Source organism: Lissotriton vulgaris, chromosome 8 (genome assembly GCF_964263255.1).
Source record: "Lissotriton vulgaris chromosome 8, aLisVul1.2, whole genome shotgun sequence".
In the NCBI taxonomy this organism is placed as follows: Eukaryota; Metazoa; Chordata; class Amphibia; order Caudata; family Salamandridae; genus Lissotriton; species Lissotriton vulgaris.
The window spans coordinates 15,653,922-15,681,693 of NC_141696.1; the positions used below are offsets into that span (position 1 = coordinate 15,653,922).

The 27,772-nt window shown below is 51.4% G+C and overlaps 1 protein-coding gene across 1 annotated transcript in view; it reads right to left on the reverse strand.

Moving 5' to 3' along the window:
* Nucleotides 1-2,947: 2,947 nt before the first annotated feature.
* LOC147693237 (tyrosinase-like) overlaps nucleotides 2,948-27,772 on the reverse strand; it is a 300,300-nt gene continuing 275,475 nt past the window's right edge. The window contains exon 5 of the mRNA XM_086933641.1: nucleotides 2,948-6,369. Coding sequence (XP_086789767.1) covers nucleotides 5,976-6,369 — 394 coding nt within the window. The 3' untranslated portion in view covers nucleotides 2,948-5,975. The remainder of the gene's footprint in view (nucleotides 6,370-27,772) is intronic.

Genomic DNA, 27,772 nt, shown 5'->3' on the forward strand with positions numbered 1-27,772 from the left:
CTTCTGATTTGCTGAGAAGCAGCCTGGATGCAGTGCTGCTGGCAATATTCACACTTCTGATTGGCTGAGGAGCAGCCTGGATGCAGTGCTGCTGGCAATATTCACACTTCTGATTGGCTGAGAAACAACCTTGATGCAGTGCTGCTGACAATATTCACACTTCTGATTGGCTGAGATGCAGCCGGGATGCAGTGCTGCTGACAATATTCATACTGCTGATTGGCTGAGAAACAACCTGGATGCAGTGCTGCTGACAATATTCACACTTCTGATTGGCTGAGAAGCAGCCTGGATGCAGTGCTGCTGACAATATTCACACTTCTGATTGGCTGAGAAGCAGCCGGGATGCAGTGCTGCTGACAATATTCATACTGCTGATTGGCTGAGATGCAGCCTGGATGCAGTGCTGCTGACAATATTCACACTTCTGATTGGCTGAGAAGCAGCCTGGATGCAGTGCTGCTGACAATATTCACACTTCTGATTTTCTGAGAAGCAGCCTGGATGCAGTGCTGCTGACAATATTCATACTTCTGATTGGATGAGAAACAACCTGGATGCAGTGCTGCTGACAATATTCACACTTCTGATTGGCTGAGATGCAGCCTGGATGCAGTGCTGCTGACAATATTCACACTTCTGATTGGCTGAGATGCAGCCTGGATGCAGTGCTGCTGGCAATATTCACACTTCTGATTGGCTGAGATTCAGCCTGGATGCAGTGCTGCTGACAATATTCATACTTCTGATTGGCTGATAAACAACCTGGATGCAGTGCTGCTGACAATATTCACACTTCTGATTGGCTGAGATGCAGCCTGGATGCAGTGCTGCTGGCAATATTCACACTTCTGATTGGCTGAGCAGCAGCCTGGATGCAGTGCTGCTGACAATATTCACACTTCTGATTTTCTGAGATGCAGCCTGGATGCAGTGCTGCTGACAATATTCACACTTCTGATTTTCTGAGATGCAGCCTGGATGCAGTGCTGCTGACAATATTCACACTTCTGATTGGCCGAGAATCAGCCTGGATGCAGTGCTGCTGACAATATTCACACTTCTGATTTGCTGAGAAGCCGCCTGGATGCAGTGCTGCTGGCAATATTCACACTTCTGATTGGCTGAGAAGCAGCCTGGATGCAATGCTGCTGACAATATTCACACTTCTGATTGGCTGGGAAGCAGCCTGGATGCAGTGCTGCTGACAATATTCACACTTCTGATTTGCTGAGAAGCAGCCTGGATGCAGTGCTGCTGACAATATTCACACTTCTGATTGGCTGAGATGCAGCCTGGATGCAGTGCTGCTGACAATATTCACACTTCTGATTGGCTGAGATGCAGCCTGGATGCAGTGCTGCTGGCAATATTCACACTTCTGATTGGCTGAGATGCAGCCTGGATGCAGTGCTGCTGACAATATTCATACTTCTGATTGGCTGATAAACAACCTTGATGCAGTGCTGCTGACAATATTCACACTTCTGATTGGCTGAGATGTAGCCTGGATGCAGTGCTGCTGACAATATTCACACTTCTGATTGGCTGAGAAGCAGCCTGGATGCAGTGCTGCTGACAATATTCACACTTCTGATTTTCTGAGAAGCAGCCTGGATGCAGTGCTGCTGACAATATTCACACTTCTGATTGGCTGAGATGCAGCCTGGATGCTGTGCTGCTGACAATATTCATACTGCTGATTGGCTGAGAAACAACCTGGATGCAGTGCTGCTGACAATATTCACACTTCTGATTGGCTGAGATGCAGCCTGGATGCAGTGCTGCTGACAATATTCACACTTCTGATTGGCTGAGAAGCAGCCTGGATGCAGTGCTGCTGACAATATTCACACTTCTGATTTTCTGAGAAGCAGCCTGGATGCAGTGCTGCTGACAATATTCATACTTCTGATTGGCTGAGAAACAACCTGGATGCAGTGCTGCTGACAATATTCACACTTCTGATTGGCTGAGATGCAGCCTGGATGCAGTGCTGCTGACAATATTCACACTTCTGATTGGCTGAGATGCAGCCTGGATGCAGTGCTGCTGGCAATATTCACACTTCTGATTGGCTGAGATGCAGCCTGGATGCAGTGCTGCTGACAATATTCATACTTCTGATTGGCTGATAAACAACCTGGATGCAGTGCTGCTGACAATATTCACACTTCTGATTGGCTGAGATGCAGCCTGGATGCAGTGCTGCTGGCAATATTCACACTTCTGATTGGCTGAGCAGCAGCCTGGATGCAGTGCTGCTGACAACATTCACACTTCTGATTGGCTGAGAAGCAGCCTGGATACAGTGCTGCTGACAATATTCACACTTCTGATTTTCTGAGAAGCAGCCTGGATGCAGTGCTGCTGACAATATTCACACTTCTGATTTTCTGAGAAGCAGCCTGGATGCAGTGCTGCTGACAATATTCACACTTCTGATTTTCTGAGAAGCAGCCTGGATGCAGTGCTGCTGACAATATTCACACTTCTGATTGGCCGAGAATCAGCCTGGATGCAGTGCTGCTGACAATATTCACACTTCTGATTTGCTGAGAAGCAGCCTGGATGCAGTGCTGCTGGCAATATTCACACTTCTGATTGGCTGAGGAGCAGCCTGGATGCAGTGCTGCTGACAATATTCACACTTCTGATTGGCTGAGAAGCAGCCTGGATGCAGTGCTGCTGACAATATTCACACTTCTGATTGGCTGAGAAGCAGCCTGGATGCAGTGCTGCTGACAATATTCACACTTCTGATTGGCTGAGAAGCAGCCTAGATGCACTGTTGCTGACAACATTCACACTTTTGATTGGCTGAGAAGCAGCCTGGATGCAGTGCTGTTGACAAAATACCGATGTTGATTGGCTGAGAGGTAGCCAGGGCAGGTGGCCAACAGAGAGACAGGCTGCAGACAAGAACACAAGGACACAGATGCCAATGTTTCTGCTGCAAACAATCTTTATTGAGCACATAGACAGAGAGAGCAGCACACATTGTCAGCTACTAAAATCAACAGAACCTAAATCCACACTGCATTCCAAGAGTTTAATGGGAGTGTTTGCCATGCAGCCTTGTTCACCTGATATACATGTGATTCCTGGGTGCCCTGAGCATGTTGGAATTGAGGAAGTGGCTGGGTAGGTTCCCAGGGAAGCATGGCTGAAGCAAGGTGGTGTAGAACATGTCCAGTCAGATGATGGGAAGTCAAGACATGGGAGCTGAGAAATGTGTGGTAAGTGGGGCTGCTGACTGCTGGAACAGGGCCCTTTTTGGGAGCATGAAGTGTGACGTGTTCTGCGGCAAGGAGTGAGCTGGCAGGGCTGGTGGTGTGACCTCCGCACTTTTGGGAAGATGGAAAAGTCTTTGCTGTTCAAAGGGTGGAGGAATCCCAGCATATTCTGTGGACGTGTGGTGGAACGGGCTGTTCTAACAGTACTATGTGTAAATTAGGCGTGCTCTGTGGTTGAAAAGCAGAGTGTGTGGTGCAAAAAGATTGCAGAGTACGAGACAATGGGCGTGATTCAGATCTCAGCGGATGGGTTATTTGTCACAACCATGACGGACATCCCATCCGTCAAACTGTAAATCTCATAGGATATCAATGGATTTATATTTCGGCAAACAGGATATCTGTTACCATTGTGATGGAGTAACAATCTCATACGATATCATGGGATTTATATTTCGGCGGACGGGATATCTGTTACCATTGTGATGGAGTAACAATCTCATACGATATCATGGGATTTATATTTCGGCGGACGGGATATCTGTTACCTGTGATGGAGTAACAATCTCATACGATATCATGCAATTTATATTTCGGCAAACAGGATATCTGTTACCAGTGTGATGGAGTAACAATCTCATACGATATCATGCGATTTATATTTCGGCGGACGGGATATCTGTTACCATTGTGATGGAGTAACAATCTCATACAATATCATGCGATTTATATTTCACCGGACGGGATATCCATCACTGCTGTGTACGGGTAACTTGTCTGCTGAGATGTGAATCAGGCACTATGTTGTGTTGAGGGAGAATGTGCTGTGTGGAGAAAGGACAATTATCAGCTTCCGCTGATTATGCAGCACATGTTCAGCTCCTCCACAACAGAGTACAAGCCCTCATTGTCTGTGACTTTCTCCAAACCAGGAGAGAGGGAGCTCTGCAGATGAGGAGAAACGAGGGAGCACTGCAGATGTGGAGGAACGAGGGAGCACTGCAGATTGGAAACGGGGAAGCACTGCAGAAGTGGAGAAACGAGGGTGCACTGCAGATGAGGAGAAACAGGGGAGCACTACAGATGATGATAAATGAGGGAGCACTGCAGATGAGGAGGAACGAGGGAGCACTGCAGATGTGGAGGAACGAGGGTGCACTGCAGATGAGGAGAAACAGGGGAGCACTGCACATGAGGAGGAACGAGGGAACACTGCAGACGAGAAGGAGAAGGAGGAGCACTGCAGACAAGACAGAATACGGGAACACTGCAGATGAGGATGAAAGAGGGAGCAAAGCAGATGAGGAGGAGCTGAGGAGAACTGCAGATGAGGAGAAAAGAGGAAACACTGCAACTGAGGAAGAACGAGGGAGCAGTGCAGACGATGAGGAGCAGGGGGAGCACTGCAGATGAAGAGGAACAGAGGAGCACTGCAGATTAGAAAGAAGAGGGAAGCACTGCAGATGTGGAAGAATGAGGGAGCAGTGCAGATGTGGAGGAACAATGTAGCAGTGCAGACGATGAGGAGCAGGGTAGCACTTCAGATGAGGAGGAACGAGGGAGCACTGCAGATGAGGGGAAACGAGGGAGCACTGCAGATGTGGAGGAACAAGGGAGCACTGCAGGTGAGGAGGAACGGGGGAAGCATGACAGTAGAGGAAGACCAAGGACACCATCAATACAAGGAGAAGGAACAGGATGGAAGGAAATAAGGGGGCCACTGACTCACCCAGCCCTGCACTATCACTGTTAAGAAAGCATCTCAAATTCACAGACGTCTATAATACTGCCTGCAACCTCCTCAGCATCACTGTCTGCAACCTCCTCAGCATCACTGCCATCAACCTCCTCAGCATCACTGCCTGCAACCTCCTCAGCATCACTGCCTGCAACCTCCTCAGCATCACTGCCATCAACCTCCTCAGCATCACTGCCTGCAACCTCCTCAGCATCACTGCCTGCAACCTCCTCAGAATCACTGCCAGCAACCTCCTAAGCATCACTGCCTGCAACCTCCTCAGTATCACTGCCTGCAACCTCCTCAGCATCACTGCCAATGCCACAGCCATGAGTATTATTAGCATCATTATTAGTAGTAGCAGCTGTAGTAGAAGCATCATTATCAATATCAGCATCATCATCATTAGTACTATTATTATTAGTATTACTATTAGTATTATCATTAATATTATTATTATTATTATTAATATTAATATTCTTATTATTAATTATATTATTATTCGTAGTATTACTAGGCTAATTGCTATCATTAATATTGTTAGTATTAGTATTATTAATATACAGATTGTTAGTATTATTAGCAATATTAATATTGTTACATTTGTCATGCTTATTATTACCTATGATAAGTACTATTTTTTATCACGTTTTACTACAATAATTATTATTACTTCTATTACTAGTAAGTATTGTCCTTGCTTTTATTATTATTGTTATTATTATGATAAATGTCATCCTATGATTTGTATTTTATATTAAATGGTGGTGGTGTGACCATTATTGGTACAATTAACAGTATGATTATTCTTAGTAACGTTCCTATCAAGCGCAGCATTACTATTCATGCTCTCGCAGTGGAGCGTGCGATTCCGCCGCCCTTGGTGCTGATCAGAGTTATCTGCAGCCTGCGGTAGAGGGCGGTGAAGCAGGGGGAATGATGAGATAAAGGAGGGACGGGGCGTCGCATGCTGCGCTCACTTCCGCTGACGTCATCGCGCGCTACTTTCCGAAAAGAACACAAAATATGTTATCACAGTCATCTTTTGTACTGGCTCTGGTGGTGGGTCTCGTGGTGGTGGCTCTGGTGGTGGCTTTGGTGGTGGTTTCGGTTGTCCCTTTGGTGGTGGCTCTGGTGGTGGCTTTGGTGGTGGTTTTGGTTGTGGTGGGAGGAGGAGCCGCGGGTTTCCCGGCGGTGTCATCGCACTTCGCTTTCCAATTTTTGGAATCCGGATAGCTGTACCCCCACTGCTCAGGTGATTTCATGCACTCACTCAGCGTAATCGAGGGCATGGCGGGGTACCACCCATCACCCGCGGCCTGGCAGGGGGGCGTGCCGTTTGAAGGGTAGTCGGCGGGTGTTTTACAGTTAATCTTCTGCCACATTGCGAAGAGCCTGCACAGGAGGACAACGTGTAGTTAAAAATAAACACTCCACATTTCAACATAATCACAGAGAGGGGCCACACATTTCACCGTAAAAGTACGTTCATAGAAGGTAATCACACCTCAGAAAGAGTACATTTAGATGGAGCAGTACCCTAAAAAGAACACACACCTACAGCACCTTATCACAAAGAGAAGGCTCTCATACAGGACTGCCTTAACACAAAGAGAGCCCCCTTATATGGGACTGAATTACAGCAAAGAGAGGACTCGTACAGGCAGGGCTTAAAGTGGGTCGGGTCCTGCCGGTAAAAGCAGGTGATGAAACAGGTCCCTATCGAGCTCTCCATTATCGTCCTTACTCTCAGAATGGAAAACAAATGTTAGCTCTGCAGCAGTTCACTGCTTTTGATGTAACTTTTTTTTTTGCAGTTCTATATTTCAAAACTCAGAAGTGGTTTACATGAGCACCAACAAGACATATTCATTCATTTTTTGGTAGGCACACACGATTACGCGATTTGCCAAGAAACACGAGATATTGAGCTGCCAAAGAGAGGACTCTCATACAGGACTGCATTACAACAAAGATATTACACCTGTAGCAAATTGGGTTACTGCTTGAGCAACAACAATTCTTTTCAGAACGAACCACAAACAAACTCCAAATTAACCTGAGATTAACCTTCTGGTTGCTTGGCACTAAATCAGACCCGCTTAACTTAGAGGCAATTTCTAAAAGTAGTTATGAAGCTCTTCAAACAGTAATGAAGTGAAGACACAACACAATAAAAATGCACACCAGTTTAGAACAAGCATTGGCATAGCCAATAGGACTCGCTTTTGGGACCTTATGAGTGTTTAGCCATGACGTCGATGAGTTTCTCCCCCATTAGCTAGTCTAGTTTGCATTTACAATCACATGTTTAATATTTATGTTCAGAAAAAAACAAAGATTATTACCAGAAATTCTCAGTCTGGCAGCAGTTAACCATTGTCTGCCTTCATTGAAATTACATCCTTTTTTAAATGTTAAGCAGCAATGGGGTGTCATGCGCGGCAGGAGTGAGGCGTCAACGGGAGGAGTGCACTGAGTGGAGCGGTGTCAGGAGTGAGGCATCAACGGAAGGAGTGCACTCCATGGAGCAATGTCAGGAGTGAGGCGTCAACAGAAGGAGTGCACTCCAAGGAGCAATGTCAGGAGTGAGGTGAGGAGTGCACTCCATGGACCAGTGTTAGGAATGAGGCATCAACGGAAGGAGTGCACTCCAAGGAGCAATGTCAGGAGTGAGGTGAGGAGTGCACTCCATGGACCAGTGTTAGGAATGAGGCATCAACGGAAGGAGTGCACTCTATTGAGCAGTGTCAGGAGTGAGGCGTCAACAGAAGGAGTGCACTCCATGGAGCAATGTCAGGATTGAGAGGTCAACGGAAGGAGTGCACTCCATGAACCAGTGTCAGGAGTGAGGCATCAACGGAAGGAGTGCACTCCGTGGAGCAGTGTCTGGAGTGAGGTGAGGAGTGCGCTCCGGGGAGCAGTGTCACGAGTGAGGCATCAACAGAAGGAGTGCGCTCCATGGAGCAGTGTCAGGAGTGAGACGTCAACAGAAGGAGTGCACTCCATGAAGCAATGTCAGGAGTGAGGTGAAGAGTGCGCTCCGTTTAGCAGTGTCAGGAGTGAGGCATCAATGGAAGGAGTACACTCTGTGGAGCAGTGTGAGAAGTGAGGCATCAACGGAAGGAGTGCACTCCATTGAGCAGTGTCTGGAGTGAGGTGAGGAGTGCGCTCCGTGGAGCAGTGTCACGAGTGAGGCATCAACAGAAGGAGTGCGCTCCATGGAGCAGTGTCAGGAGTGAGACGTCAACAGAAGGAGTGCACTCCATGAAGCAATGTCAGGAGTGAGGTGAAGAGTGCGCTCCGTTTAGCAGTGTCAGGAGTGAGGCATCAATGGAAGGAGTACACTCTGTGGAGCAGTGTGAGAAGTGAGGCATTAACGGAAGGAGTGCATTCCATTGAGCAGTATCAGGAGTGAGGTTCCAACGGAAGGAGTACACTCCGTGGAGCAGTGTCAGGAGTGAGGCGTCAACAGAAGGAGTGCGCTCCATGGAGCAGTGTCAGGAGTGAGGATCCAACAGAAGGAGTGAAGCTGAAACGGGAGGAGTGCACTCCGTGGTGCAGTGTCAGGAGTGAGGTCTCAACAGAAGGAGTGCACTCCATGGAGCAGTGTCAGGAGTGAGGCACCAACGGAAGGAGTGCGCTCCATGTAGCAGTGTCAGGAGTGAGGCGTCAACGATAGGAGTGCACTCCGTGGAGCGGTGTCAGGAGTGAGGCGTCAACGGTAGGAGTACACTCCATGGAACAGTGTCAGGAGTGAGGCACCAATGGAAGGAGTGCACTCCATGGAGCAATGTCAGGAGTGAGGCACCAACGGAAGGAGTACACTCCGTGGAGCAGTGTCAGGAGTGAAGATCCAACGGAAGGAGTACACTCCGTGGAGCAGTGTCAGGAGTGGGGATCCAACGGAAGGAGTACACTCCGTGGAGCAGTGTCAGGAGTGAGGCATCAACGGAAGGAGTGCGCTCCATGGAGCAGTGTCAGGAGTGAGGCACCAACGGAAGGAGTACACTCCGTGGAGCAGTGTCAGGAGTGAAGATCCAACGGAAGGAGTACACTCCGTGGAGCAGTGTCAGGAGTGGGGATCCAACGGAAGGAGTACACTCCGTGGAGCAGTCTCAGGAGTGAAGATCCAACGGAAGGAGTGCACTCCGTGGACCAGTGTCAGGAGTGAGGATCCAACGGAAGGAGTGAAGGTGAAACGGGAGGAGTGCACTCCGTGGAGCAGTGTCAGGAGTGAGGCCTCAACAGAAGGACTGCACTCCATGGAGCAGTGTCAGGAGTGAGGCACCAACGGAAGGAGTGCGCTCCATGTAGCAGTGTCAGGAGTGAGGCGTCAACGGTAGGAGTGCACTCCGTGGAGCGGTGTCAGGAGTGAGGCGTCAATGGTAGGAGTGGGCTCCATGGAGCAGTGTCAGGAGTGAGGCGTCAATGGTAGGAGTGCGCTCCGTGGAGCAGTGTCAGGAGTGAGGATCCAACGGAAGGAGTGCACTCCGTGGAGCAGTGTCAGGAGTGAAGATCCAACGGAAGGAGTACACTCCGTGGAGCTTTGTCAGGAGTGGGGATCCAACGGAAGGAGTACACTCCGTGGAGCAGTGTCAGGAGTGAAGATCCAATGGAAGGAGTGCACTCCGTGGAGCAGTGTCAGGAGTGAGGATCCAACTGAAGGAGTCCACTCCGTGGATCAGTGTCAGGAGTGAAGATCCAACGGGAGGAGTACACTCCGTGGAGCAGTGTCAGGAGTGAGCCGTCAACGGGAGGAGTGCACTCCATGGAGCAGTGTCAGGAGTGAGGTGAGGAGTGCGCTCCATGGAGCAGTGTCAGGAGTGAGGATCCAACGGAAGGAGTGACGCTGAAACGGGAGGAGTGCACTCCGTGGAGCGATGTTAGGAGTGAGGCATCAACGGAAGGAGTACGCTCCATGTAGCAGTGTCAGGAGTGAGGCCTCAACGGTAGGAGTGCACTCCGTGGAGCGATGTTAGGAGTGAGGCATCAACGGTAGGAGTGGGCTCCATGGAGCAGTGTCAGGAGTGAGGATCCAACGGAAGGAGTACACTCTGTGGAGCAGTGTCAGGAGTGGGGATCCAATGGAAGGAGTGCACTCCGTGGAGCAGTGTCAGGAGTGAGGATCCAACTAAAGGAGTCCACTCCGTGGAGCAGTGTCAGGAGTGAGGCGTCAACAGAAGGAGTGCACTCCGTGGAGCAGTGTCAGGAGTGAGGCATCAACGGAAGGAGTGGACTCTATGGCGAGTGTCAGGAGTGAGGCGTCAACAGAAGGAGTGCACTCCATGGAGCAGTGTCAGGAGTGGGGCACCAACGGGAGAAATGCACTCCATGCAGCAGTGGCAGCAGTGAGACGTCAACGGAAGGAGTGCACTCCATGTAGCAGTGTCGGGAGTGAGGCCTCAACGGAAGGAGTACGTTCCATGTAGCAGTGTCAGGAGTGAGGCCTCAATGGTAGGAATGCACTCCGTGGAGCGATGTTAGGAGTGAGGCATCAACGGTAGGAGTACACTCTGTGGAGCAGTGTCAGGAGTGGGGATCCAACGGAAGGAGTACACTCCGTGAAGCAGTGTCAGGAGTGGGGATCCAACGGAAGGAGTACACTCCGTGAAGCAGTGTCAGGAGTAGGGATCCAGCGGAAGGAGTGCACTCTGTGGAGCAGTGTCAGGAGTGGGGATCCAACGGAAGGAGTACACTCCGTGAAGCAGTGCCAGGAGTGAAGATCCAACGGAAGGAGTGCACTCCGTGGAGCAGTGTCAGGAGTGAGGATCCAACGTAAGGAGTACACTCTGTGGAGCAGTGTCAGGAGTGGGGATCCAACGGAAGGAGTACACTCCGTGAAGCAGTGTCAGGAGTGAAGATCCAACGGAAGGAGTGCGCTCCATGGAGCAGTGTCAGGAGTGAGGATCCAACGGAAGGAGTACACTCTGTGGAGCAGTGTCAGGAGTGGGGATCCAACGGAAGGAGTACACTCCGTGAAGCAGTGTCAGGAGTGAAGATCCAACGGAAGGAGTGCACTCCGTGGAGCAGTGTTAGGAGTGAGGATCCAACTGAAGGAGTCCACTCCGTGGAGCAGTGTCAGGAGTGAGGCGTCAACAGAAGGAGTGCACTCCGTGAAGCAGTGTCAGTAGTGAGACACCAACTGAAGGAGTGCACTCCGTGGAGCAGTGTCAGGAGTGAGGCACCAACGGAAGGAGTGCACTCCATGGAGCAGTGTCAGGAGTGAAGATCCAACGGAAGGAGTGCGCTCCATGGAGCAGTGTCAGGAGTGAGGATCCAACGGAAGGAGTACACTCTGTGGAGCAGTGTTAGGAGTGGGGATCCAACGGAAGGAGTACACTCCGTGAAGCAGTGTCAGGAGTGAAGATCCAACGGAAGGAGTGCACTCCGTGGAGCAGTGTTAGGAGTGAGGATCCAACTGAAGGAGTCCACTCCGTGGAGCAGTGTCAGGAGTGAGGCGTCAACAGAAGGAGTGCACTCCGTGGAGCAGTGTCAGGAGTGAGGCATCAACGGAAGGAGTGGACTCTATGGAGAGTGTCAGGAGTGAGGCGTCAACAGAAGGAGTGCACTCCATGGAGCAGTGTCAGGAGTGGGGCACCAACGGGAGTAATGCACTCCATGCAGCAGTGGCAGCAGTGAGACGTCAACGGAAGGAGTGCACTCCGTGAAGCAGTGTCAGTAGTGAGACACCAACTGAAGGAGTGCACTCTGTGGAGCAGTGTCAGGAGTGAGGCACCAACGGAAGGAGTGCACTCCATGGAGCAGTGTCAGGAGTGAAGATCCAACAGAAGGAGTGCGCTCCATGGAGCAGTGTCAGGAGTAAGGCACCAACGGAAAGAGTGCACTCCATGGAGCAGTGTCAGGAGTGAAGATCCAACGGAAGGAGTGCGCTCCATGGAGCAGTGTCAGGAGTAAGGATCCAACGGAAGGAGTACACTCTGTGGAGCAGTGTCAGGAGTGGGGATCCAACGGAAGGAGTACACTCCGTGAAGCAGTGTCAGGAGTGAAGATCCAACGGAAGGAGTGCACTCCGTGGAGCAGTGTTAGGAGTGAGGATCCAACTGAAGGAGTCCACTCCGTGGAGCAGTGTCAGGAGTGAGGCGTCAACAGAAGGAGTGCACTCCGTGGAGCAGTGTCAGGAGTGAGGCATCAACGGAAGGAGTGGACTCTATGGAGAGTGTCAGGAGTGAGGCGTCAACAGAAGGAGTGCACTCCATGGAGCAGTGTCAGGAGTGAGGCACCAACGGGAGAAATGCACTCCATGCAGCAGTGGCAGCAGCGAGACGTCAACGGAAGGAGTGCACTCCGTGAAGCAGTGTCAGTAGTGAGACACCAACTGAAGGAGTGCACTCCGTGGAGCAGTTTCAGGAGTGAGGCACCAATGCGAGAAATGCACTCCATGCAGCAGTGGCAGGAGTGATACGTCAACGGAAGGAGTGCACTCCGTGGAGCATTGTCAGGAGTGAGGCACCAATGGGAGAAATGCACTTCATGCAGCAGTGTCGGGAGTGAGGCGTCAACGGGAGGAGTGAGCTCCATGGACCAGTGTCGGGAGTGAGGCGTCAACGGGAGGAGGGCACTCCATGGAGCAGTGTCAGGAGTGAGACATCAACGGAAGGAGTACACTCCATGGAGCAGTGTCAGGAGTGAGGCATCAACGGGAGGAGTGCGCTCCATGGAGCAGTGTCAAGAGTGAGGCGTCAATGGAAGGAGTACGCTCCATGGAGCAGAGTCGGGAGTGAAGGCCAACGGGAGGAGTGCACTCCATGGAGCAGTGTCAGGAGTGAGGCGTCAACGGGAGGAGTGCGCTCCATGGAGCAGTGTCAGGAGTGAGGCGTCAATGGAAGGAGTGTGCTCCATGGAGCAGAGTCGGGAGTGAAGGTCAACGGGAGGAGTGTACTCCATGGAGCAGTGGCAGGACTGAGACATCAACGGAAGGAGTACACTCCATGGAGCAGTGTCAGGAGTGAGGCATCAACGGGAGGAGTGCACTTCATGGAGCAGTGTCAGGAGTGAGGCGTCAATGGAAGGAGTGCGCTCCATGGAGCAGAGTCGGGAGTGAAGGTCAACGGGAGGAGTGCACTCCATGGAGCAGTGTCAGGAGTGAGGCGTCAACGGGAGGAGTGCACTCTGTGGAGCATTGTCAGGAGTGAGACTTCAATGGGAGGGGTGCACTCCGTGGAGCCGATGTCCTGGTAGTTCAGAGCCAGGGATTAGAGTCTCCAACCTTTTCTGTAATAAGAACTACAGGGTTTAATGAAAATCATCTCTAGTACTATTAAAAAAATATTATCGTTGTGATAATGACCATATCAGAGGTTATATAAGTGGCCGCTATATACAAGATGAGGCAGTGAGCGCTTCAGCTCCTCTTCACAGTGTTGCAACATGAGGCAGTGAGCGCCTCAGCTCCTCAGCCACTTTTCACAGTGTTACAACATGAGGCAGTGAGCGCCTCAGCTCCTCAGCCACTCTTCACAGTGTTACAAGATGAGGCAGCGAGCTCCTCAGCCCCTCTTCTCAGTGTTTCAAGATGAGGCTGTGTGCCCCTCAACTCCTCAGCCACTCTTCACAGTGTTACAAGATGAGGCAGCGAGCTCCTCAGCCCCTCTTCTTAGTGTTACAAGATGAGGCAATGAGCGCCTCAGCTCCTTAGCCACTCTTCACAGTATTACAACAAGAGGCAGTGAGTGCCTCAGCCTCTCTTCACAGTGTTACAAAATGAGGCAGTGAGCCCCTCAGCTCCTCAGCCACTCTTCTTAGTGTTACAAGATGAGGCAGTGAGCGCCTCAGCCCCTTTTCACAGTGTTACAAGATGAGGCAGTGAGCCCCTCAGCTCCTCAGCCCCTCTTCACAGTGTTACAAGATGAGGCAGTGAGCGCCTCAGCTCCTCAGCCACTCTTCACAGTGTTACAAGCTAAGGCATTGAGCGCCTCAGCCCCTCTTCACAGTGTTACAAGATGAGGCAGCGAGCTCCTCAGCCCCTCTTCTCAGTGTTTCAAGATGAGGCTGTGAGCCCCTCAACTCCTCAGCCACTCTTCCTAGTGTTACAAGATGAGGCAATGAGCGCCTCAGCCACTCTTCACAGTGTTACAACAAGAGGCAGTGAGCCCCTCAGCTCCTCAGCTCCTCTTCACAGTGTTACAAGATGAGGCAGCGAGCACCTCCGCTCCTCAGCCACTGTCCCCAGGGTTTCAAGATGAGGCAGTGAGCCCCTCAGCTCCTCTTCACAGTGTTACAAGATGAGGCAGTGAGCCCCTCAGCCCCTCTTCCCAGGGATTCAAGATCAGGCAGTGAGCGCCTCAGCCACTCTTCACAGTGTTAAAAGATGAGGCAGTGAGCGCCTCAGTGCCTCAGCTACTCTTCACAGTGTTTCAAGATGAGGCAGTGAGAGCCTCAGCCACTCTTCACAATGTTAAAAGATGAGGCAGTGAGCGCTTCGGCTCCTCAGCCACTCTTCTCAGTGTTACAAGATGAGGCAGTGAGCGCCTCAGCTCCTCAGCCACTATTCACAGTGTTACAAGATGAGGCAGCGAGCGCCTCAGCCACTCTTCACAGTGTTACAAGACGAGGCAGTGAGCGCCTCAGCTCCTCGGGCACTCTTCACAGTGTTACATGATGAGGCAGTGAGCGCCTCAGCCACTCTTCACAGTGTAACAACATGAGGCAGTGAATGCCTCAGCCCCCCTTCACAGTGTTACAAGATGAGGCAGTGAGTGCCTCAGCTCCCTAGGCACTGTTCACTGTGTTGCAAGATGAGGCAGTGATTGCCTCAGCTCCTCAGGCACTCTTCCTAGTGTTACAAGATGAGGCAGTGAGCCCCTCAGCTCTTCAGGCACTCTTCACAGTTTTACAAGATGAGGCAATGAGCGTCTCAGCCACTCTTCCAATTGTTACAAGATGAGGCAGTGAGCGCCTCAGCCACTCTTCTCAGTGTTTCAAGATGAGGCTGTGAGCGCCTCAGCTCCTCAGCTACTCTTCCTAGTGTTACAAGATGAGGGAGTGAGCGCCTCAGATCCTCCGCCACTCTTCCCAGTGTTACAAGATAAGGCAGTGAGCGCCTCAGTACCTCTTCACAGTGTTACAAGATGAGGCAATGAGTGCCTCAGCCACTCTTCCAAGTGTTACAAGATGAGGCAGTGGTGAGCGCCTCAGCCACTCTTCTTATTGTTTCAAGATGAGGCTGTGAGACTTGTAACACTGTGAAAGGGGGCTGAGGTGCTCGCTGCCTCATGTTGTAACACTGTGAAGAGTCGCTGAGGAGCTGAGGGGCTCACTGCCTCATCTTTTAACACTGTGAAGAGTGGTTGAGGCGCTGAGGTGCTCACTGACTCATCTTGAAACCCTGGGAATAGTGGCTGAGGAGTTGAGGCGCTCACTGCCTCATCTTGTAACACTTTGAAGAGTGGCTGAGGGGCTCACTGCCTCATCTTGTAACACTAAGAAGAGTGGCCGAGGAGGTGAGGGGCTCACAGCCTCATCTTGTAACACTGTGAAGAGTGGCTGAGGCGCTCACTGACTCATCTTGTAATACTAAGAAGAGTGGCTGAGGAGCTGAGGGACTCACAGCCTAAATCTTGTAACACTGCGAAGAGTAGCTGAGGCGCTCACTGTCTCATCTTGTAAAACTGTGAAGAGTGGCTGAGACACTGAGGTGCTCACTGCCTCATCTTGTAACACTGGGAAGAGTGCCTGAGGCGCTGAGGTGCTCACTGCCTCATCTTGTAACACTGGGAAGAGTGCCTGAGGCGCTGAGGTGCTCACTGCCTCATCTTGTAACACTGAGAAGAGTGGCTGAGGCGTTCACTGCCTCATCTTGTAACAATTGGAAGAGTGGCTGAGACGCTCATTGCCTCATCTTGTAAAACTGTTAAGAGTGGCTGAGAACGGGAGGAGGGCACTCCATGGAGCAGTGTCAGGAGTGAGACATCAACGGAAGGAGTACACTCCATGGAGCAGTGTCAGGAGTGAGGCATCAACGGGAGGAGTGCGCTCCATGGAGCAGTGTCAAGAGTGAGGCGTCAATGGAAGGAGTACGCTCCATGGAGCAGAGTCGGGAGTGAAGGTCAACGGGAGGAGTGCACTCCATGGAGCAGTGTCAGGAGTGAGGCGTCAACGGGAGGAGTGCGCTCCATGGAGCAGTGTCAGGAGTGAGGCGTCAATGGAAGGAGTGTGCTCCATGGAGCAGAGTCGGGAGTGAAGGTCAACGGGAGGAGTGTACTCCATGGAGCAGTGGCAGGACTGAGACATCAACGGAAGGAGTACACTCCATGGAGCAGTGTCAGGAGTGAGGCATCAACGGGAGGAGTGCACTTCATGGAGCAGTGTCAGGAGTGAGGCGTCAATGGAAGGAGTGCGCTCCATGGAGCAGAGTCGGGAGTGAAGGTCAACGGGAGGAGTGCACTCCATGGAGCAGTGTCAGGAGTGAGGCGTCAACGGGAGGAGTGCACTCTGTGGAGCATTGTCAGGAGTGAGACTTCAATGGGAGGGGTGCACTCCGTGGAGCCGATGTCCTGGTAGTTCAGAGCCAGGGATTAGAGTCTCCAACCTTTTCTGTAATAAGAACTACAGGGTTTAATGAAAATCATCTCTAGTACTATTAAAAAAATATTATCGTTGTGATAATGACCATATCAGAGGTTATATAAGTGGCCGCTATATACAAGATGAGGCAGTGAGCGCTTCAGCTCCTCTTCACAGTGTTGCAACATGAGGCAGTGAGCGCCTCAGCTCCTCAGCCACTTTTCACAGTGTTACAACATGAGGCAGTGAGCGCCTCAGCTCCTCAGCCACTCTTCACAGTGTTACAAGATGAGGCAGCGAGCTCCTCAGCCCCTCTTCTCAGTGTTTCAAGATGAGGCTGTGTGCCCCTCAACTCCTCAGCCACTCTTCACAGTGTTACAAGATGAGGCAGCGAGCTCCTCAGCCCCTCTTCTTAGTGTTACAAGATGAGGCAATGAGCGCCTCAGCTCCTTAGCCACTCTTCACAGTATTACAACAAGAGGCAGTGAGCGCCTCAGCCTCTCTTCACAGTGTTACAAAATGAGGCAGTGAGCCCCTCAGCTCCTCAGCCACTCTTCTTAGTGTTACAAGATGAGGCAGTGAGCGCCTCAGCCCCTTTTCACAGTGTTACAAGATGAGGCAGTGAGCCCCTCAGCTCCTCAGCCCCTCTTCACAGTGTTACAAGATGAGGCAGTGAGCGCCTCAGCTCCTCAGCCACTCTTCACAGTGTTACAAGCTAAGGCATTGAGCGCCTCAGCCCCTCTTCACAGTGTTACAAGATGAGGCAGCGAGCTCCTCAGCCCCTCTTCTCAGTGTTTCAAGATGAGGCTGTGAGCCCCTCAACTCCTCAGCCACTCTTCCTAGTGTTACAAGATGAGGCAATGAGCGCCTCAGCCACTCTTCACAGTGTTACAACAAGAGGCAGTGAGCCCCTCAGCTCCTCAGCTCCTCTTCACAGTGTTACAAGATGAGGCAGCGAGCACCTCCGCTCCTCAGCCACTGTCCCCAGGGTTTCAAGATGAGGCAGTGAGCCCCTCAGCTCCTCTTCACAGTGTTACAAGATGAGGCAGTGAGCCCCTCAGCCCCTCTTCCCAGGGATTCAAGATCAGGCAGTGAGCGCCTCAGCCACTCTTCACAGTGTTAAAAGATGAGGCAGTGAGCGCCTCAGTGCCTCAGCTACTCTTCACAGTGTTTCAAGATGAGGCAGTGAGAGCCTCAGCCACTCTTCACAATGTTAAAAGATGAGGCAGTGAGCGCTTCGGCTCCTCAGCCACTCTTCTCAGTGTTACAAGATGAGGCAGTGAGCGCCTCAGCTCCTCAGCCACTATTCACAGTGTTACAAGATGAGGCAGCGAGCGCCTCAGCCACTCTTCACAGTGTTACAAGACGAGGCAGTGAGCGCCTCAGCTCCTCGGGCACTCTTCACAGTGTTACATGATGAGGCAGTGAGCGCCTCAGCCACTCTTCACAGTGTAACAACATGAGGCAGTGAATGCCTCAGCCCCCCTTCACAGTGTTACAAGATGAGGCAGTGAGTGCCTCAGCTCCCTAGGCACTGTTCACTGTGTTGCAAGATGAGGCAGTGATTGCCTCAGCTCCTCAGGCACTCTTCCTAGTGTTACAAGATGAGGCAGTGAGCCCCTCAGCTCTTCAGGCACTCTTCACAGTTTTACAAGATGAGGCAATGAGCGTCTCAGCCACTCTTCCAATTGTTACAAGATGAGGCAGTGAGCGCCTCAGCCACTCTTCTCAGTGTTTCAAGATGAGGCTGTGAGCGCCTCAGCTCCTCAGCTACTCTTCCTAGTGTTACAAGATGAGGGAGTGAGCGCCTCAGATCCTCCGCCACTCTTCCCAGTGTTACAAGATAAGGCAGTGAGCGCCTCAGTACCTCTTCACAGTGTTACAAGATGAGGCAATGAGTGCCTCAGCCACTCTTCCAAGTGTTACAAGATGAGGCAGTGGTGAGCGCCTCAGCCACTCTTCTTATTGTTTCAAGATGAGGCTGTGAGACTTGTAACACTGTGAAAGGGGGCTGAGGTGCTCGCTGCCTCATGTTGTAACACTGTGAAGAGTCGCTGAGGAGCTGAGGGGCTCACTGCCTCATCTTTTAACACTGTGAAGAGTGGTTGAGGCGCTGAGGTGCTCACTGACTCATCTTGAAACCCTGGGAATAGTGGCTGAGGAGTTGAGGCGCTCACTGCCTCATCTTGTAACACTTTGAAGAGTGGCTGAGGGGCTCACTGCCTCATCTTGTAACACTAAGAAGAGTGGCCGAGGAGGTGAGGGGCTCACAGCCTCATCTTGTAACACTGTGAAGAGTGGCTGAGGCGCTCACTGACTCATCTTGTAATACTAAGAAGAGTGGCTGAGGAGCTGAGGGACTCACAGCCTAAATCTTGTAACACTGCGAAGAGTAGCTGAGGCGCTCACTGTCTCATCTTGTAAAACTGTGAAGAGTGGCTGAGACACTGAGGTGCTCACTGCCTCATCTTGTAACACTGGGAAGAGTGCCTGAGGCGCTGAGGTGCTCACTGCCTCATCTTGTAACACTGGGAAGAGTGCCTGAGGCGCTGAGGTGCTCACTGCCTCATCTTGTAACACTGAGAAGAGTGGCTGAGGCGTTCACTGCCTCATCTTGTAACAATTGGAAGAGTGGCTGAGACGCTCATTGCCTCATCTTGTAAAACTGTTAAGAGTGGCTGAGAACGGGAGGAGGGCACTCCATGGAGCAGTGTCAGGAGTGAGACATCAACGGAAGGAGTACACTCCATGGAGCAGTGTCAGGAGTGAGGCATCAACGGGAGGAGTGCGCTCCATGGAGCAGTGTCAAGAGTGAGGCGTCAATGGAAGGAGTACGCTCCATGGAGCAGAGTCGGGAGTGAAGGTCAACGGGAGGAGTGCACTCCATGGAGCAGTGTCAGGAGTGAGGCGTCAACGGGAGGAGTGCGCTCCATGGAGCAGTGTCAGGAGTGAGGCGTCAATGGAAGGAGTGTGCTCCATGGAGCAGAGTCGGGAGTGAAGGTCAACGGGAGGAGTGTACTCCATGGAGCAGTGGCAGGACTGAGACATCAACGGAAGGAGTACACTCCATGGAGCAGTGTCAGGAGTGAGGCATCAACGGGAGGAGTGCACTTCATGGAGCAGTGTCAGGAGTGAGGCGTCAATGGAAGGAGTGCGCTCCATGGAGCAGAGTCGGGAGTGAAGGTCAACGGGAGGAGTGCACTCCATGGAGCAGTGTCAGGAGTGAGGCGTCAACGGGAGGAGTGCACTCTGTGGAGCATTGTCAGGAGTGAGACTTCAATGGGAGGGGTGCACTCCGTGCAGCCGATGTCCTGGTAGTTCAGAGCCAGGGATTAGAGTCTCCAACCTTTTCTGTAATAAGAACTACAGGGTTTAATGAAAATCATCTCTAGTACTATTAAAAAAATATTATCGTTGTGATAATGACCATATCAGAGGTTATATAAGTGGCCGCTATATACAAGATGAGGCAGTGAGCGCTTCAGCTCCTCTTCACAGTGTTGCAACATGAGGCAGTGAGCGCCTCAGCTCCTCAGCCACTTTTCACAGTGTTACAACATGAGGCAGTGAGCGCCTCAGCTCCTCAGCCACTCTTCACAGTGTTACAAGATGAGGCAGCGAGCTCCTCAGCCCCTCTTCTCAGTGTTTCAAGATGAGGCTGTGTGCCCCTCAACTCCTCAGCCACTCTTCACAGTGTTACAAGATGAGGCAGCGAGCTCCTCAGCCCCTCTTCTTAGTGTTACAAGATGAGGCAATGAGCGCCTCAGCTCCTTAGCCACTCTTCACAGTATTACAACAAGAGGCAGTGAGCGCCTCAGCCTCTCTTCACAGTGTTACAAAATGAGGCAGTGAGCCCCTCAGCTCCTCAGCCACTCTTCTTAGTGTTACAAGATGAGGCAGTGAGCGCCTCAGCCCCTTTTCACAGTGTTACAAGATGAGGCAGTGAGCCCCTCAGCTCCTCAGCCCCTCTTCACAGTGTTACAAGATGAGGCAGTGAGCGCCTCAGCTCCTCAGCCACTCTTCACAGTGTTACAAGCTAAGGCATTGAGCGCCTCAGCCCCTCTTCACAGTGTTACAAGATGAGGCAGCGAGCTCCTCAGCCCCTCTTCTCAGTGTTTCAAGATGAGGCTGTGAGCCCCTCAACTCCTCAGCCACTCTTCCTAGTGTTACAAGATGAGGCAATGAGCGCCTCAGCCACTCTTCACAGTGTTACAACAAGAGGCAGTGAGCCCCTCAGCTCCTCAGCTCCTCTTCACAGTGTTACAAGATGAGGCAGCGAGCACCTCCGCTCCTCAGCCACTGTCCCCAGGGTTTCAAGATGAGGCAGTGAGCCCCTCAGCTCCTCTTCACAGTGTTACAAGATGAGGCAGTGAGCCCCTCAGCCCCTCTTCCCAGGGATTCAAGATCAGGCAGTGAGCGCCTCAGCCACTCTTCACAGTGTTAAAAGATGAGGCAGTGAGCGCCTCAGTGCCTCAGCTACTCTTCACAGTGTTTCAAGATGAGGCAGTGAGAGCCTCAGCCACTCTTCACAATGTTAAAAGATGAGGCAGTGAGCGCTTCGGCTCCTCAGCCACTCTTCTCAGTGTTACAAGATGAGGCAGTGAGCGCCTCAGCTCCTCAGCCACTATTCACAGTGTTACAAGATGAGGCAGCGAGCGCCTCAGCCACTCTTCACAGTGTTACAAGACGAGGCAGTGAGCGCCTCAGCTCCTCGGGCACTCTTCACAGTGTTACATGATGAGGCAGTGAGCGCCTCAGCCACTCTTCACAGTGTAACAACATGAGGCAGTGAATGCCTCAGCCCCCCTTCACAGTGTTACAAGATGAGGCAGTGAGTGCCTCAGCTCCCTAGGCACTGTTCACTGTGTTGCAAGATGAGGCAGTGATTGCCTCAGCTCCTCAGGCACTCTTCCTAGTGTTACAAGATGAGGCAGTGAGCCCCTCAGCTCTTCAGGCACTCTTCACAGTTTTACAAGATGAGGCAATGAGCGTCTCAGCCACTCTTCCAATTGTTACAAGATGAGGCAGTGAGCGCCTCAGCCACTCTTCTCAGTGTTTCAAGATGAGGCTGTGAGCGCCTCAGCTCCTCAGCTACTCTTCCTAGTGTTACAAGATGAGGGAGTGAGCGCCTCAGATCCTCCGCCACTCTTCCCAGTGTTACAAGATAAGGCAGTGAGCGCCTCAGTACCTCTTCACAGTGTTACAAGATGAGGCAATGAGTGCCTCAGCCACTCTTCCAAGTGTTACAAGATGAGGCAGTGGTGAGCGCCTCAGCCACTCTTCTTATTGTTTCAAGATGAGGCTGTGAGACTTGTAACACTGTGAAAGGGGGCTGAGGTGCTCGCTGCCTCATGTTGTAACACTGTGAAGAGTCGCTGAGGAGCTGAGGGGCTCACTGCCTCATCTTTTAACACTGTGAAGAGTGGTTGAGGCGCTGAGGTGCTCACTGACTCATCTTGAAACCCTGGGAATAGTGGCTGAGGAGTTGAGGCGCTCACTGCCTCATCTTGTAACACTTTGAAGAGTGGCTGAGGGGCTCACTGCCTCATCTTGTAACACTAAGAAGAGTGGCCGAGGAGGTGAGGGGCTCACAGCCTCATCTTGTAACACTGTGAAGAGTGGCTGAGGCGCTCACTGACTCATCTTGTAATACTAAGAAGAGTGGCTGAGGAGCTGAGGGACTCACAGCCTAAATCTTGTAACACTGGGAAGAGTAGCTGAGGCGCTCACTGTCTCATCTTGTAAAACTGTGAAGAGTGGCTGAGACACTGAGGTGCTCACTGCCTCATCTTGTAACACTGGGAAGAGTGCCTGAGGCGCTGAGGTGCTCACTGCCTCATCTTGTAACACTGGGAAGAGTGCCTGAGGCGCTGAGGTGCTCACTGCCTCATCTTGTAACACTGAGAAGAGTGGCTGAGGCGTTCACTGCCTCATCTTGTAACAATTGGAAGAGTGGCTGAGACGCTCATTGCCTCATCTTGTAAAACTGTTAAGAGTGGCTGAGGTGCTCACTGCCTCATCTTTTAACACTGTGAAGAGTGGCTGAGGCGCTCACCTCCTCATCTTTTAACACTGGGAATATGCCCTATGTACAGAGAAAATGTGATTTCGTACAAGCCAAGAGGGCTTTACGATGCTGCGTAAAATCTCAAAAGAGTTTATCCACCTCTCCTTGCATGGAATCCCAATTTCGGTCCCCCATAACTCATCCGGGAGTTTAAACTCCCCTTCGCTTTCTTCCAACAGAAGCCACTCTTCTCAGTGTTACAAGATGAGGCAGTGAGCGCCTCAGCTCCTCAGCCACTATTCACAGTGTTACAAGATGAGGCAGCGAGCGCCTCAGCCACTCTTCACAGTGTTACAAGACGAGGCAGTGAGCGCCTCAGCTCCTCGGGCACTCTTCACAGTGTTACATGATGAGGCAGTGAGCGCCTCAGCCACTCTTCACAGTGTTACAACATGAAGCAGTGAATGCCTCAGCCCCCCTTCACAGTGTTACAAGATGAGGCAGTGAGTGCCTCAGCTCCCTAGGCACTGTTCACTGTGTTGCAAGATGAGGCAGTGATTGCCTCAGCTCCTCAGGCACTCTTCCTAGTGTTACAAGATGAGGCAGTGAGCCCCTCAGCTCTTCAGGCACTCTTCACAGTGTTGCGGGATGAGGCAGTGAGCGCATCAGCCCCTCTTCACAGTGTTACAAGATGAGGCAGTGAGCACCTCAGCGCCTCAGGCACTCTTCCCAGTGTTACAAGATGAGGCAGTGAGCACCTCAGTGTCTCAGCCACTCTTCACAGTTTTACAAGATGAGACAGTGAGCGCCTCAGCTACTCTTCCCAGTGTTACAAGATTTAGGCTGTGAGTCCCTCAGCTCCTCAGCCACTCTTCTTAGTATTACAAGATGAGTCAGTGAGCGCCTCAGCCACTCTTCACAGTGTTACAAGATGAGGCAGTGAGCGCCTCAGCTCCTCGGCCACTCTTCCTAGTGTTTCAAGATGAGGCAGTGAGCGCCTCAGCTCCTCGGCCACTCTTCCCAGTGTTACATGATGAGGCAGTGAGCGCCTCAGCCACTCTTCACAGTGTTAAAAGATGAGGTAGTGAGCGCCTCAGCTTCTCTTCACAGTGTTTCAAGATGAGGCTGTGAGCCCCTCAGCTCCTCAGCCACTCTTCCCAGTGTTAAAAGATGAGGCAGTGAGCGCCTCAGCCACTCTTCACAGTGTTAAAAGATGAGGCAGTGAGCACCTCAGCCACTCTTCACAGTTTTACAAGATGAGGCAATGAGCGTCTCAGCCACTCTTCCAATTGTTACAAGATGAGGCAGTGAGCGCCTCAGCCACTCTTCTCAGTGTTTCAAGATGAGGCTGTGAGCGCCTCAGCTCCTCAGCTACTCTTCCTAGTGTTACAAGATGAGGGAGTGAGCGCCTCAGATCCTCCGCCACTCTTCCCAGTGTTACAAGATAAGGCAGTGAGCGCCTCAGTACCTCTTCACAGTGTTACAATATGAGGCAATGAGTGCCTCAGCTACTCTTCCAAGTGTTACAAGATGAGGCAGTGGTGAGCGCCTCAGCCACTCTTCTTATTGTTTCAAGATGAGGCTGTGAGCCCCTCACCTCCTCGGCCACTCTTCTTAGTGTTACAAGATGAGGCAGTGAGCCCCTCAGCCACTCTTCAAAGTGTTACAAGATGAGGCAGTGAGCGCCTCAACTCCTCAGCCACTATTCCCAGGGTTTCAAGATGAGTCAGTGAGCACCTCAGTGCCTCAGCTACTCTTCACAGTGTTAAAAGATCAGGCAGTGAGCCCCTCAGCTCCTCAGCGACTCTTCACAGTGTTACAACATGAGGCAGCGAGCACCTCAGCCCCCTTTCACAGTGTTACAAGATGAGGCAGTGAGTGCCTCAGCTCCTCAGGCACTCTTCCCAGGTGGCGGAGTTGAGGGAGCAGTTGATGACGTCTCGGAGATGGGGTGTGATAATGGAGTCTGCTTTGTTGAAAATGTGGTGGGGACATGGGTCGGTTGGCGATCCTGAGTGAATGGTGTTCATCAGGCGGATGGTGTCTTCAGTGGTGATTGGGTTCCAGGCGCAAATATTGTTGGAGGGGGTTTTAGTTCGGAGGTGGGTGGGTTGGGCTGGTCTCCAAAGCTGTTATGTATGTCAGTGATTTTGTTGTGGAAGAACGAGGCTAGAGAGTCGCAGAGGACTTGGGAGGGAGTGATGTCGTTGGTGCCGGCAGTGGGGTTGGTAAACTCTTTGACGATGTTGAATAGTTCTTTGCTGTTGTGGGCGTTGTTGTCGAGTCGATCCTTGAATGATGATTTCTTGGTGGATCCGATCAGTTGGTGGTGTTTGAGGGTGGCGTTCTTGAAGGTGGTCAGGTTGTCAGGGGTTGAGTTTTTTCGCCAGGCTTTCTCAAGGGTGCAACAGATCTTCCTGGATTTCCTAAGCAGACCCTCCAGGATATCGCGATTTCGCGATTTCACGATTTGCCGCAAAACCGGCACTTTTTAAAAAATGCCACGATTTTTACAAAAATGCCCGCGAAATCAGCATTTTTGTAGAAATCGCAGCATTTTTCGCTATATCCCGGGGGGCCTGCTTTATGTGGCTATCGCCTGTGAATTGGGCTAGCAGCCAAAGACATCCAGTGCTGAGTTTTCTACGCCACGCCCAGCCTTCACTGCCACGCCTGTCTGCCCACACCATTCATGGAGCATTCTTCACTCCGATGCTGCACCAAAGCTCCTCGGATACTCAGCAGCAATGGAGAGGCACAGCAGGATGGCAACCCTCACACCTCTAGCCCTTGATGACCTGTTAAGAGGTGCTTCGAAGGTGACTGAGAGGGAGGGGCTGCAGGTTCAGGAGCAGCGACATCTATTCACATGCAAACAGCCCTGAATGTGTCATGTCTCTGCTATTTACAGGGGGGCTCACACATTCCATTTCTACCCAGAGCCCCAAACATCCGAGACTCGGCCAGATTACACCCCTGATTACACCGAGGCAGCACGTGGTTCTCTTCACAGAGCGTAATTACTGTCACTAAATTGTAAGCAAACCTCTGTTCTTCAAACATGCAGTCAATAATGTAAGAAAATAAAGAAATGGCACAATCGCACCCACACTGATTAACAAAGTATGGAGGACAATCAGTTCAATCAGTTCTCTTAGAGAATCTCCTGTAAGTACTGTACATCACAGTGGGGGATGGCATTTTGGACAGAGAGCCTGTCTTCTTGTTGTCTTGTGCAGGAGGGGGTGAGGAGCCCAAGATGATACTAGAATACTGCATGCCCACCCCTGTGCCCACCCTGGTGGATCCTGTTCCCTCTCCTGTGATGGCTCCTGCCCTCCCCTCAGTGATGGCTCCTGTCCCCCCATGTGGTGGCTCCAGTCCACCCCCCGCCTGTGATGGCTCCTGTCCCCCCATGTTGTGGCTCCAGTCCAACTACACCTGTGATGGTTCTTGTCCCCCCCTGTGGTGGATCCTGTCTCCGCCCTGGGTGGCTTCTGTCCCAGTCCTGGAACGGCCCCTGCAGCGAGGGTGAAGTTCTTGATGGGCCTCTTCTCAAAAGGGCTCAGCTCAAAATTAATATGGAAAGGTCGGCGAGTAAGTAAGTGAAGGGATGGGTGAATGGCTGGATGAATTAGTGAAAGGGTGAATGGATGAATGAAAGATTGAATACATGGATAATGAGAGAGGATGGATGGATTGATGAGAGGGGAAGGATGGAGAGAAAATGTAAATAGCTGGATGTATGGGTGGAAGGGTAGCTGGATTATGGATGAGGGGAAAGATGGATGAGGGGAAGGATGATGGATGAGGAGAAGGATGGATGGATGGATGGAGGGGAAGGATGAATGGATAAGGGGAAGGATGGATGGATGGAGGGGAAGGATGGATGGATGAGGAGAAGGATGGATGGATGGATGGATGGGTGAGGGGAAGGATGGATGATGGATAAAAGGGAGGATGGATGAGGGGAAGGATGGATGAGAGGAAGGATGGATGGATGAGGGGATGGATAGAGAGGGAAGGATGGATGGATGGGTGGGTGAAAGGATGGATGGATGATGATGGGAAGGATGAATGATGAGGGAAGGATGGATGGATGGATGATGAGGGGATGGATGGTTGATGAGGGGGTGGGTGAAAGGATGGATTATGAGGGGAAGGGTGGATGGATGGATGATGAGGGAATGGATGGATGATGAGGGGGTGGCTGAAAGGATGGATGGATGATGAGGGGAAGGATGGATGGATGATGAGGGGAAGGATGGATGGATGAAGAGTGGGTGGGTAGATGGATGGATGGATGATGAGGGAAAAGGATGGATGGATGGATGATGAGGGAAAAGGATGGATGGGTGATGATGGGAAGGATGAATGATGAGGGGAAGGACAGATGGATGGATGGATGGATGATGGGTGGGTGAAAGGATGGATGGAAGGAAGGATGGCTAAGTGAAAGGGTCGATGGAGAGAGAAAGGGAGGATGGATGGATGACTAAAATAGTGGATGGGTGGAAGGATTAGTAAGTGAAAGGATGGCTGGATTGGTGAAAGGGTAAATGGCTGAATGGATGAGTGAATGGATGGATGGGATGAAGAGTGGATGGATAAGTGTACAGATGGATAGGGTGAAAGGTTGGATGGATAATGGAGATGAGTGAAAGGATGGATGAGGAGATGGATGAAGGGATGGATGAGTGAAATGATAGATGGAAGGATACATGATGGATAGGTTTGCAAACGGTTGAATATGTTTGGAAATGGCTGGGCTTACTTATATACTATTGCGCGACCTCTGATGTGTCTGTAAAACGTACCTATTGTCCTGAAGTTTTGTCCTGAATTTTGAGCTCCTGTCCTGAATTTGTGTCCTGAATTTTGACCCTTTGTCCTGAATCTTTATACTCACCGTCCTGAATTTGCACCAATGCCAGTTGGTCACCCTATTCGCGGGCTTGGAGACGGAGCGCCGTGCAGAGATGTCTGCCCCTCAAGATAAACAGACAGAACCACTCAGCCGAGAGAGCTGAGGCGCACACGGTACGGGGTATCTGGAGAGGCGCGCTGGACAAGGGATGAAGTCAGAGGGTTGAGCTCACCTATTGCAGACCATTTCCCCCTGGGAGTGAGCCATGGGAAAAATCCTAGAGGCGAGAAATTTAACACGGGCGTCAAGTGGCCCCATGTCATGGGTGTCAACTTCAACCAGTCCCCGCTTTTAAATCGGAGACGATTTGCAGGCTGACATTTTGCAACGAAACTACA